Source organism: Pongo pygmaeus, chromosome 3, assembly GCF_028885625.2.
Source record: "Pongo pygmaeus isolate AG05252 chromosome 3, NHGRI_mPonPyg2-v2.0_pri, whole genome shotgun sequence".
NCBI classification, from domain to species: Eukaryota; Metazoa; Chordata; class Mammalia; order Primates; family Hominidae; genus Pongo; species Pongo pygmaeus.
Genome location: NC_072376.2, coordinates 198,023,333 through 198,037,123, shown reverse-complemented (window position 1 = coordinate 198,037,123; position 13,791 = coordinate 198,023,333). Strand labels below are relative to the sequence as shown.

At 40.5% G+C, this 13,791-nt stretch overlaps 1 protein-coding gene across 33 annotated transcripts in view; it reads right to left on the bottom strand.

Moving 5' to 3' along the window:
* Nucleotides 1–13,783, bottom strand: part of PRIMPOL (primase and DNA directed polymerase) — a 45,833-nt gene extending 32,050 nt beyond the window's left edge. For 2 of the 33 annotated variants that reach the window (XM_063664349.1, XM_063664364.1), the window contains exons 1-5: nt 12,993–13,779; nt 11,316–11,393; nt 6,189–6,427; nt 4,095–4,192; nt 1,628–1,757 (exon numbers count right to left, since the gene is read on the bottom strand). In XM_063664349.1, coding sequence (XP_063520419.1) covers nt 1,628–1,757; nt 4,095–4,192; nt 6,189–6,368 — 408 coding nt within the window. In that variant the 5' untranslated portion in view covers nt 6,369–6,427; nt 11,316–11,393; nt 12,993–13,779. Of the gene's footprint in view, nt 1–1,627; nt 1,758–4,094; nt 4,193–6,188; nt 6,428–9,452; nt 9,585–11,315; nt 11,394–12,982 lie in introns of all 33 variants that reach the window. The other 31 variants (XM_054484131.2, XM_063664359.1, XM_054484132.2 and 28 more) reach the window with 29 other exon arrangements.
* Nucleotides 13,784–13,791: the final 8 nt, after the last annotated feature.

Sequence of the window (13,791 nt, the reverse complement as noted above, 5' to 3'; positions counted from 1 at the left end):
TAGAAATATTTCTAGTTTCTAACGCAATGTGGTACTTCTTTGCTTAATATGCAATGTTAAGTGGCAGTGAAAATCTCTGAATCGAGGTTCCTTGTAGCCCACAGAGAAACTACACAAGAAATCTTACTTTAGACTGTAGAAGAAAGTCAATACTTATGAATTATTAAAAACATAATTAGGCCTGGCACAATGGCTCACGCCTATAATCCCAGCACTTTGGGAGGTCGAGATGGGTTTATCACTTGAGGCCAGGAGTTCAAGACCAGCCTGGCCAACATGGCAAAACCCTATCTCTACTAAAAATACAAAAATTAGCCAGGTATGGTGGCACACACCTGTAATCCCAGCTACTCGGGAGGCTGAGACAGGAGAATTGCTTGAACCTGGGAGAGAGAGATTGCAGTGAGCTGAGATCACACCACCGCACTCCAGCCTGGGCGACAGAGCGAGACTCCATCTCAAAAATAATAATAATAATAATAATAATAATAATAATAATTAAGGTTTAAAATTAAACAGAATTTACCAGCTATAATGAAATAAGCATCTAAATTTATTTTTAAGGGTTCAATGGCTATTTGAAGAAAAACATAATTTGGGGTTTTTTTTGGGGGAAGGTGGGGGACTTTATATATATTTCTTCTGCTTCAAAGCCAGGATAAAGCTAACATTCTACATATTTTTTAAATAGCATTCACATACATTTTCACAATGATTTAAAATCAAGCATGTAGAGGTCCAACAGAGAATATTAGCAGATATTCTTTATCAAAAACATTTTAATTTGGATATATTTTAAAAGTTATAAAATGGGTAATCTATAACATTATTATTCAGTTAACATTTAAAAGAAAAATAGCTAGTCAATAAGTGTCAGTACCTACACTTAGGCTGAATAATAGTCAATACAATTTTAACACAACTTCCTGTGATACAATCTGAAAATTTTTTCTGAAATAATCCTAATAGAACTTAGCTGCACAAGTCCATGCTATTCCTTTTATTAGTAACTTCCTGGTTGACACAGCTAAATCAAAAATAAAGAACTACAATATTTTTTCTCTTAGTTAAAAATAGTGATAACTATATTTATAGACAAGGTTTTACCATTACTAGCTGTAGGGCCTTGAATAGGAATTAGTTTCGTCTGGGCCTTAATTTCCTCATTTCGAAAGGGACAAGATAAGATGATTTCCAAAATTCCTGCAAGCTTGAAAATTCTAATACTATTTGTAGTCAGTCTTCTTGAGGTTCATCTCAGTACCCAATTTTTACAGTAAAAATTATTTTGCCTGGCTTTTACCAAAGTCAGCTATTCGTAATGGAAGGCAGAGAATTAATATATAATTTTAAAATATAGAAAATTTCCAAACTGACATCTTTTTCAAAGCATTTTTTTTACCAGACAGTAAAATTGCAAAATATATGAACACAAATTGAACTTTCCTTCCTTTTCACAGTTTACTCATAGAAGTAATATTTTAAAAATCCTAAAGTCAAAAGGAAGAGTAGCAAGAAAAAGAAGAGATACAGAACCTACATATTATGTAGGCTGAATTCACTGAATGAATAAGCCAATGAAGAGATGAATAGATAGAAATAAGAAAAACTTGAGTTGGCCATTTACCTCAATGAGTAATGCAACCATCTTTTTCCCATCAGCTCCTGGGTTGGCAGGTTTGTTAAATTCCAAATCAAAATAAAGCTTGCACACAGCATTTTCAGGAATAACTTCATAGCAGTGTAAGAGATTTTTTCTAAATTGAATAATTCAAGATTGTTAAATTGATATCTTATACCTTTATTGATTGATTGATTGATTGAGACTGAGTCAGCTCTGTTGCCCAGGCTGGACTGCAGTGGTGTGATCTCAGTTCACTGCAACCTTCTCCTCCTGGGTTCAAGCGATTCTCCTGCCTCAGCCTCCCAAGTAGCTGGGACTACAGGCACGCACCACCATGCCTGGTTAATTTTTGCATTTTTAGTAGAGACAGGGTTTACGCCATGTTGGCCAGGCTGATCTTGAATTCCTGGCTTCAAGTGATCCACCTGCCTCAGCCTCTCAAAGTGCTGGGATTACAGATGTGAGGCACCACGCCCAGCCTCTGTCTTATACCTTTTGAATCACGGCAGTCTATCTTACATTGCAAGTACTGTGTTAACTGTGCTTTCACTACATACAAGTATGAAATGAGAACATGATAAAATGAACTGTTCACCATAGGTTTATGGCTCACCGTATCAAGGGTTTCCGTCAAGCAAAATGTAACAATTATATCCTGTAACATTATTTAACTGGAAAATACAGTCAATCTTACAGTGTTATTTATTGACAGATGAGTTTGATATTGTGTAATACCTCTATATTTGTTTTTAGTGTCACCATGAAACAAATTTTCTTTGAAAGAAAATGTTCTTTTCAGGATTCCATATTCTTGGGATTCCATGAATTTTCCATAAGAATTTTTAAATTCTGTATTTTCATTGGAAGATAATATTTTAAAAATTGGTTAAAAAATTCGGAATCACCTGACTTTGATAAGCTCTCAACGCTCACGTTTGCAGTTACATTCTTTCTGGCATTAAGAGGAATGACTTTGACATGGGTTAAATAGGGAGAGATGCTGACTTAATTTGCAAATTATAATTTGGGCTAAGTGATAGTCGGATGGCATCCTATACAAATTAAGGACTTGTAATAATTTGAAGAGGGAAAAGTTATGTGAAAATTGTATCATCAGGTGGCACAGGTAGTGGAGGAACTCAACACACACATACACATACACATACACACATACACACCCTGTAGCAGTCAGTTCCATATTTACATGGGAAGATGAGACTGAGTTTCAGCAAAACATCTGTCACGTAATCTTAATGATTTTCATTCAACTCTAACTGGTGTTGCATGTATATAAACATAAATAAATCCAGTTTCATATTTGAAGCTACTTAGCAACATTTGAATACAAGTATTCTAAATCAATATAGGGCATGCTAACAATTTACTCACCTTTTCCATACATTACACAAGTCTGAGAAATACTTGAATACGGCTGGGCACGGTGGCTCATGCCTGTAATCCCAACACTTTGGGAGGCCAAGGCAGGCAGATCATCTGAGGTCAGGAGCTCGAGACCAGGCTGACCAATATAATGAAACCCCGTCTCTACTAAAAATACAAAAATTAGCCAGGCGTGGTGGCAGGCGCCTGTAATCCCAGCTACTTGGGAGACTGAGACAGGAGAATCGCTTGAACTCAGGGAGGTTGCGGTGAGCGAGATTGCGCCATTGCACTCCAGCCTGGGCAAAAAGAGTAAAACTCCGTCTCAAAAAAAATTTTAAAAATTTAAAAAAAGAAAGAAAGAAAAAAGAAATACTTGAATTGATCACTCAGTCAAAATAAAGCTAATAAGCCAGGTGCGGTGGCTCACACCTGTAATCCCAACACTTTGGGAGGCCGAGGTGGGTGGATTACCTGAGGTCAGGAGTTCGAGACCAGCCTGGTCAATATGGTGAAACCCTGTCTCTACTAAAAACATAAAAATGAGCCAGGCATGGTGGTGGGCGCCTGTAATCCCAGCAACTCGGGAGGCTGAGGCAGGAGAACCACTTGCACTCGGGAGGCAGAGGCTGCAGTGAGCTGAGACCACGGCACTGCACTCCAGTCTGGGCAACAAGAGTAAAACTCCATCTCAAAAAAATTAAAAAATTAAAACTAAAGCTAGTAACAAATAATTTAAAATAGTAATAATAAAGTCAACATAAAGCAGATATTTATTACTAGGTAAATAACATAAATATTCCTTTGTGATTAATAGTATAATTTAATACCTGTTTGCAAAAGAGAAATTTCAAAACTCCCTTTGAGTACATGCGTATATTCGTGTATGTGCATGATTATTTTCTCCTAGCACCTGGTGAGATACTCAAGCATTGCTATGACAAGAAAACTCCAGAATTCAATTCTAAGAGCAACTAATAGTGTGGTCACGAACTGTGGAAGCCAATTCAGCCTGAACTAATTTCACCAAAATTCCTAGCAAGGAAATGAAACTCTAGCTTAATGTGTGGTTCTGCTGCATGCTACCTACCTGGATTTATAGTAAAACCAAAATTCAGCATAGGTTGTCACAAGGTAAATACGTTGTCCATCTCCTACTTTGCATTCCAAAGCAAATACATGAACGTCCTACATAAAATCAAAAAAGAATTCAGAAAAATTCACAAAATACAAACCTAAACTCAACTGTAGCTATTGAATGTTCATAAAGATTTTTTCATTCAAGTTTTCAGAAACTGTAATTTGAACATATGTATTATTAAAAACAAGACAAATTTTTACTAGGTTTATGCCATTCAAAATCTAATTATACCTATTTTTTTATCATTCATATAAAAGGTGAAAACAATTAGCATATGCAGACCGAAAAGAAAAAAGGAGAGAAACCACTCTTAAAAATATTACTTGTTTGACTTCCTATGAGAGTTTTATTTCTCAGTTTATGAAATTAAACTTATTTTTCAAAACTACTTATTATTATAAATGATTTGCACTAAAATTAATTAGTAAATTCCCTAGTACATATAAAAATGTATGTAGGAGCCATTTTTTTTTTTTTTTGAAACAGAGTCTTACTCTGTTGCCCAGGCTGGAGTGCAGTGGCGTGATCTCGACTCACTGCAACCTCTGTCTCCCGGGTTCAAGCGATTCTCCTGCCTCAGCCTCCCAAGGAGCTGGGATTACAGGCACCCACCACCATGCCCGATTAATTTTTTGTATTTTTAGTAGAGACGAGATTTCACCATGCTGGCCAGGCTGGTATAGAACTTCTGACCTCAAAGTGATCTGCCTGCCTCAGCCTCCTAAAGTGCTAGGATTACAGGCGTGAGCCACCGTACCCAGCTGGAACCATTTCTTTAAAAGTTAATCACTGCAGTAGTTCTTTAAATATAATTGTTCATGCCTCCTGCCATACAAGTTTCTTCTAATAGAGGAATACATCACAAGTTCTTTTGTTTCCTCTTAGCTAAAGGTAGCTGGTAAGCATATTTTTCTTTTCATGAATGAAAAATCACAGGACTCAGTTGCTTAACCCTAACAAAAATCTTTTTGAAATAAATTTTATAGACTGGTGATTAGCAAGTCCAACAAGCATACCCCTATCTATATCTTTTTAAAATTCAAGTTCAAATGAATCTGTCAGTATTTTAATTTCTGTTGCTTGAATTAGGTTTACCCAAAATGACTAAGAAAGGTATTTCTTAAACCATTCTCATGAGATTTGAGTAAGCCTATCCTTACTAGAGAAAGAGAGGTCCTTCTAAAACTTCCAGCACTTGGAGATTTTATACAGCAACAGTGATCAGACTCACAGCACATTTATGCTATCATATAAGCATCTTATCTTTTCTTTCATATTTCTTTATATTCCCCACAGTGCTCCCAAAAAAAAAGAATGTGCAATACACATCTGTTGCTTGATTTAGTGATTTTTATTTATTTATTTTTTGAGATGGAGTTTCGCTCTTGTTGCCCAGGCTGGAGTGCAATGGCGCGATCTCGGCTCACAGCAAACTCTGCCTCCCGGATTCAAGCCATTCTCCTGCCTCAGCCTCCGGAGTAGTTGGGATTACAGGCATGCGCCACCACGCCCGGCTAATTTTGTATTTATAGGAGAGACAGGGTTTCTCCATGTTGGTCAGGCTGGTCTCGAACTCCGGACCTCAGGTGATCCACCCGCCTCGGCCTCCCAAAGTGCTGGGATTACAGGCGTGAGCCACCTCGCCCGGCCAGTGATTTTTATTTTTGAGCACCATGTTCTTTGAAAGGCTAACACTTCTTTCTCCTACTTGCTTACTGTGTTGAAATAAATATGGTTCCCCTCCCTCTAAGCATAAAGCTTCATTTAAATATCATCACAATTTTTAAAAACTAATTGGTACTAGATGTGTCATTCTTTTTCATTACTAATATAAATTAAATGGTTAATGATTCACAGGAATATTTTTCCTAAATCACGTGCCATTAAGATTGCCATTAAATTTTCTTGGTAGAATACATGGCCTGAAATGAAGACAAATAATAGATTTTTTTTTTAAAGAACTGAAATTATAATGAAGAAGAAGAAGAAAGAAGAAGAGGAGGTGGAAGAGGAGGAAGAAGAAGAGGAGGAGGAGGAAATTACTTCTTTACAGCTTTTAACAAAATTAAAAGCTTGAGCTTGTCGATGAAATAGTCTCCAAATGGAGGGTGGTTCTTCTGGCTTGGACAATCTTGGTCTATACACTGAGGACAACGGTTTCCTCTCATAATGAGATGCTCGTTCTTCAATTTGCTTCAGTTTTGCTTCCCATTTTCTATTCATTGGTTCAGAAGTGTGGAGAGAATAAATCCTATCCCACGTAATATTTCTATCAATTACTACTAAAACAAACAACAAACAAAAAGGCCATTAATTTCTTTGTTTAGAATATACTTTGTTTGATAAAGTTTCAAAACTCACTTCCTGACACTTATTTTCTTGTTTATTCTTTGCATGAAGTTTTACCACAGAACGAGAGTAAGGCTGGTTATCAGAAATTCTTAGATCCTGGTTCTTCATCTAATGGTATTACGACCTTGGACAGGTTAATGAAGCTCCTTGAATCTTAGTTTAATCAACTGAAAAATGGGAATCAATATCATCTTGAGTACTTTATATACTTAGCTTGAAGATAAATGTGATGACATAAGCAAATGTTCTCTAAATTACAAAGCCTCATGTAAATATATGTGCTTTTTGTATCATTATGGTTTTTACTATAACCATTTTATGGTATCACGTGCTATGACCTTGTCCACCCATTCTTGTGCTATTATTTCTCAGTGTAGAATTCATTTCTAGATACCAATGTACAGCTCTTAGTTCCCTTTTCCTCTGTTTCTGTCCATGTCTCCTCTTCTCTCTCAACACAACTTTTAGTTGGGCTAGTTTTGGATGTCTGTAGTAATGGATGATTTTTCTTTCTATATAATACTTCTATGTCAACCATGCCAGAGTAAGGGGGCCAGGCAATAATTTTCCAATTTGGGGTTATAATTCATTTACAAAAGAAAAAGAATAGGTTTTTAGAAGAGTGGGAAAACTTTCACTCTAGATTAAAAACAGCCAAATCAGCCACAAACCCCTTGCCATTTTTCCCATCAAGAGATGGCACCTAAACTCACTCTCATACTGACTCTCAGCTTGGCCATATGACTTGTTTTGGGCCAACATCACATTGACAAAAGTGAAGCAAGCAGAGGTTTAACGAGTGCCTTTGCAGCAGACTTGGTTATCCTAGAGTCCCGCCCTGAGATTGCCATGCCGTAACTCTAGCCTCATAGAGGATGAAAGCCCATATGGAAAAGAACCAAGGAATTGCAGCCAACAGCCAGCATAAGCAGTCTGATACGTGAGTTGGGCCATTCCGGACATCCAGCCATCATCTGAATTCAATGCATTAGTAAGCCTGAGTCCCAGAGAGACCTACCAAACTGCCCAGCCAACCCACAGAGCTATAAGAAAAAATAAATTTGGTTGTTTTGTCTTTTTTAAGCCAGTAAGTTTGGGGCTGGCTTTGACATAGAAATAGGTAATTAATGGAGTTCCTCTCTTTATTAATATCATCTCTGCCATAATTTACCTATGTGGAAAATGGATATATTGGGGCTTTTTTTAAGTGAAATAATATGTACTAAATCATTTAACAGTAAAGTCCTATTTCTTTGGTAACACATTTGTGCTTATTGAGTTGACAAACATTGTCTTGAATTTTAGCAGAAAACTTTGCAGCAACACAAACTCGTTGGCAAATGACTATTTCCTGGAAGGAAAACCAGAATCTCCCTAAAAGATTAAGAAAGGGGGCAAGGGGCGGTGGCTCCCGCCTGTATTCCCAGCACTTTGGGAGGCTGAGGTGGGTGGATCATGAGATCAGGAGTTCGAGACCAGCCTGACCAAGATGGTGAAACCCCGTCTCTACTAAAAATACAAAAATTAGCTGGGCATGGTGGTGGGCACCTATAATCCCAGCTACTCGGGAGGCTGAGGTAACAGAATAGTTTGAACCAGGAGTGGAGGTGCCAGTGAGCCGAGATCCCACCACTGCACTCCAGCCTGGGTGACAGGGCAAGACTCCATCTCAAAAAAAAAAAAAAAAAGATTACGAGAGGGTAGACCGGGCGCCATGGCTCATGCCTGTAATCCCAGAACTTTGGGAGGCAGAGGAGGGCGGATTACCTGAGGTCAGGAGTTTGAGACCAGCCTGACCAATATGGTAAAACCCCGTCTCTACTAAAAATACAGAAATTAGCCAGGCGTGGTGGCGGGCACCTGTAGTCCCAAATACTTGGGAAGCTGAGACAGGAAAATTGCTTGAACCCAGGAGGCAGATTGCAGTGAGCTGAAATTATGACAATGCACTCTAGCCTCCTGAGTAGCTGGGACTACTCCATCTCAAAAGAAAAGAAAAAAAAAAAGGGGGGGTAGAACATCATGACCTTGTTAGAAAAAAAACAGAGGCATATTATCTGCAGATTTCAAATTTGACATCAATCATAACAGACCTAAGAAAGATTATTCTCTCAGAGTTATACCTAATCCACATATAAATTATATACTAGGAAACAGAAATATAATTCTAAAGGTACCAACGTAAATTTCATAACAGGTATGCTTAGGGAAAATATCAATTCACTGGATGGAGGAGATGAAGCAATTTTTTTAAAAACTGCTTTGTCCAGGCACGGTGGCTCACGCCTGTACTCCCAGCACTTTGGGAGGCCAAGGTAGGCGGATCACGAGGTCAGGAGATCGAGACCATCCTGGCTACCACAGTGAAACCCTGTCTCTACTAAAAATACAAAACAAATTAGCCAGGCGTGGTGGCGGGCGCCTGTAGTCCCAGCTACTGAGGAGGCTGAGGCAGAAGAATGGCGTGAACCTGGGAGGCGGAGCTTGCGGTGAGCCGAGATCGCACCACTGCACTCCAGCCTGGGCGACGGAGTGAGACTCTGTCTCAAAAAAAAAAAAAAAACAAAAAACTGCTTTAACTTGTCAATACAAAGTGATATGGCTCCTTATTGCTAGATTCTGAGTATTCAGTTACTTTGATCTGCTTCACATACAGCTAAAAATCTGCTACACTTAGATAAACCTGAGAAACTGACTTTCTATCATGAAGTTTATTAACTTTTAACAAAGTCCATTGATTATTAGTGAAGAAAATAAACACAGAATGCAATCACATCTGAAGCTAGCTAGTATCTGATAACTGACTACAAATGACTATGTAGATATTCATACTTCACGACACTGAAATTTTATCATGAAAAACTGTTTGATTTTGTAAAAATCCTGGTAGGACCACGGGAGTATGTCATACATGAACACCATGGAGTCACAATGAAGAAACAGCTTAAGACTCACTGAACTGGGGAGACCACGAGCATCAACAGAAGAAGAAAGAGAAGTTCAGTATATATCATGCCTCCTTCACATCTGCACAGCTTGAAAATTTTAACAGCTGGGGTGAGCATCAGAAGACAACTGGGGCTTGGTCTAGTCCAGCAGGAGGGTTGAATTACAAAAAGCAAAGGAAATGGAGAACAGTAAGGCATCTGGCATTCTGGTTTGGGACTATCACATTCCTCATCCCTCCCCTCTGGCGGAATATGTCACCATATTAGAAATGCTTTTCATTCCCGGTGGTGAAAAAGTGTTGTCTTTCTTTTACATAATTGTGTATCAAAGCTCCTTTCCACTCAGGGACTATAACTATTTTTGGTAATAGTTTCCAAGTTCCAAAGGAAAACTTTTATTGTATTTTAAAAGATTGGGCTCCGCCCGGTGCAGTGGCTCATGCCTGTAATCCCAGCACTTTGGGAGGCCCAGGCGGGCGGATCACAAGGTCAGGAGTTTGAGACCAGCCTGGCCAACATGGTGAAACCCCATCTCTTCTAAAAAATAAAATAAAATAAAAGATTGGGCTCAAAGAGTTTCTATTATTTAATTCTTAACATTGCACAGAATGTTTATTTAACCATGTTTGATTATTTAAGCATGGTTGATACTGATCTTTCAACCAAAGGGGGTCGAGCTAGAAAAAAGGCTACGTTAGTTCTTTTCGAATAACTATAGTGGGAGAAGAGGCAGCAGGGATGGGAGGGGAGAGATGACGCAAACCTGAGTAGCCCCAGCTTCCCTGTGTTTATGCCCAGCCTTGCCCAGCTGTGACACTTGATGGCCTGCATTCCAGGAGCAGCTGAAGGAGGGGGCACATGCTTCCTATTTACCAGTTTCTGGGAAGACCTGAAGCCGGCCTGGCCACGGTTCTTCCTAGCCTAGTTCTCTCAGTTTCTTTCTTTCTCACCTACCTACCTTCCTTCCTTACTTCTTCTTTCCCTTCTTTCCTTCCTTCCTTCCCTTCTTTCCCTTGTTTCCTTCCTTCTCTTCTTCCTTCCTTCCTCCCTTCCTTCCTCCCTCCCTCCCTTCCTTCCCTTCTTTCCTTCCTTCCTCCCTCCCTTTTTTCTTTTCTTTTTTTCTTTTTTTCTCATCACCGGTCAGTTCCTATTCCCCAACTCCAAATTCTCCCTCTACCCTGAGATTAGATTCATCAGTATTTTGCATTTTCTGCCAATACTCTAGTTCTACGATTTGGTAATATCCTGGTATTTGACAATATTTTCTTAATATAATCCCTTTTCTAGCCTCTTGGAATGCATTCGTACTATTTCTCCCACTGCTAAAGTATTTATTATAAAGTATGTGATCAAAAAGCATTTACAAAAATATTATTATATAAGTTCACTTTCTGGATGAATAACACCTTCAGAAATTAAGTATAAATGACTAGATTTTCTTTTTTTCTCCCACTTCAGTCACTTTGCCTTTCTATGCTTGAGCAGAAGTAACTCATATTTAAATTTCCCCAAATCCTCTTTAAGGAGTAAGAAAACACACAGCGATATATTGTGCTTTTTTTTTTTCCAGTTCCTCCTTTCTATCCTCCCCACAGGATCTCCCATCCAAACAGCATAACTCTGCCAGACCAATCACCCTTAAAACCATTTTCATCACTTTTCACAGGGATAATGATTCACAGCAACATTCAACTCACACAGGTAAACTAACATCATGAAGTCTAAACTCCCCTCCAGAATCTGCCCCTAAATCATTTACCTATTTCATTCCTTAGTCTTCCACCATCTCACCAAATGAATTGATAATGACCTCTCCTTTCTCCTGAGCCACTCCAGAAACCTCCCCCTACCCAGCACACATTTCTCTTACCTGGAAAGCCCCACGTTGCCTTTCCCGAATTCTTCCCCTTCCAGGCCCAGATCAAGTTCTGTCACCTCTGGGACACCTCTGTAAAGAGAAATTACTGGCTTCAGCCAGAAGACACTGCCTCCAGCCTACTGTTCTGCTATAATTAAAATGTTTGGCTGGGCACGGTGGCTCACGCCTGTAATCCCAGCACTTGGGAGGCCAAGGTGGGTGGATCACCTGAGGTCAGGAGTTGGAGACCTGGAGACCAGCCTGGCCAACATGGTGAAACCCCATCTCTACTAAAAATACAAAAATTAGCCGGGCCTAGTGGTAGGCACCTGTAATCCCAGCTACTTGGGAGGCTGAAGCAGGAGAATCATGTGAACCCGGGAGGCAGAGGTTGCAGTGAGCCAAGATCGCACCACTGCACTCCAGCCTGGGCAACAAGGGTGAAACTCTGTCTCAAAAAAAAAGTTCATAGACTAAGTAAATTAGTATGATTTACAGGAAACCAGAAAACTGCTGCTAATGCTTGCTCATTTTGGCAAGAAAGTTTAGCACAGGAAGGGGTTTGGGCATCACAATGGGATAAGGCCCAGTTCAACCACACTAGTCCCCTCTTTGCAAATTACTGCTCTGCAGAGCCACTGTTAAGGTTGGGAGTGGGTCCTATTTCTCAGTTTTATTGAGGCAGAAAAAGGACTGTCAAACATTGGTGTTCACTCAATTCAGGAGGGATAAAGAAAGGCCTAAGTCTTATTTGTGGGATCTGAGTTTAACTCTTGTGACTCTCTTTTTAGGAAGAGCAAACTACTTAACCCTTTTTTTTTCTTTTTTTGAGACAGTCTTGCTCTGTTGCCCAGGCTAGAGTGCAGTGGCGCAATCTCGGCTCACTGCAACCTCTTCCTCCCGGGTTCAAGCGATTCTCCTGCCTCAGCCTCCCAAGTAGCTGGGATTACAGGCGCCCACCACTGCGCCCGGCTAATTTTTTTTTGTATTTTTAGTAAAGACAGGGTTTCGCCATCTTGGCCAGGCTGGTCTCGAACTCCTGACCTCGTGATCCACCTGCCTCGGCCTCCCAAAGTCCTGGGATTACAGGCATGAGCCACGGCGCCGGGACTTAACCTCTTTAAACTCGGCCTTAACCTCTTTAAACCTTATCCTCTTTAAATTGGAATTGCTATCCCGAGGGATTGTTGAAAGGATGAAACAAACAAATGTATTATGAAAATGTAAAAGCATGCAATAAACTCTCAGCAAGTGGTAACCACATATAAAACTAAGTATATTTCTGTGCAGAATATAGTCCCTATAGTCGAATAGGCGCAAGTGTTAGAAATAGGCTCTGCCATGGGGTCCCTGATCTGACTTCTGAATGTCAAGAACCTTTTGAAATCTGATGCAGAATGTCGTGCTCACATGTGTTGGTGAATTCTTCTGCGAAAACGATTCACAGTTTGCTTCAGGGTCTAAAATGAGTTCATGACCCAAAATAGGAAGGGGATCAGTAGGGCAGTACATAGCAACCCTTGACGTAACCATTTTTAATAACTCCATCTTAGGAAAAGACCCCATTTTTATATTTCATAGGGCATTTGCCAACAAGGATACTATACTTTAATAAACAAATAAAAAAATAGTCCGCATCCAACCAGGTAAGGACACAAACCAGCACCCTCTTCCATTACCAGTTCTCACCACAGGACTCTGTGACTATAAAAGATGAGGCCTTCGGCAGCTCCAAACAGCCGGCTTAATTGACGCTGTCTTTGCAGAAAGACCTCTCGGCCCAAACCAGGCTTCTTTTCCTCTTCTTCACTCCCTCTGGATTGGTTCGTTAATCTCTTTGTCTTATCTCTTTTTCCTCATGATATTAAATGCTACTTTGTTGTGGGATGCTTAACCTGTAGCATTTATATGTGGATTAAGTACACTACTATGACTCGTGGAGCGGCCTGAGCCTGTGTGTCCAGGCTCTGACTACCCAGTGACCAGCAAGTGCTGAGAACTGCCTCCTTGGGAACTCCACGCAGCTCGTGGCTTTTGTGATTGAAAGAGCGTCCATAGAAGCCTGACATGGTGGAAAACACAGCATGCGTGGACCTGGTTATTTCTAGCCGGGCACCCTGGTGACAGGAGGTTAAGGCTTTTGATTTAGGGAGAGGGACCCGGGGATAACCCAAAGGCCTCAGGTCATCGCAGAGGAGACAGAAATTACCGGTGGGCGTCCCGGCCTGCTCCTCTTCCTCCCAGAGCTCAAACTGGGCAGCAGGCCTGGCTTTGTCTCCCTTCTAGGTACCCGTTGGGCCTGGCGCGGTTTCCAAGTTTCGCTCAATTTCCCTCCAGAATCCCGCGCTGGGAGCGGAAGCCCGCGGACTCTCAGGAAGACCCAGAATTCAAATCCGGGGCGGGGGAGCCGGGCCGGCCCTCGGGGCGGGACCAAAGCGCGAGGACTGGCGCGGGACGCGAGGGCGGGACCAGGGCGGGAGGACGAACG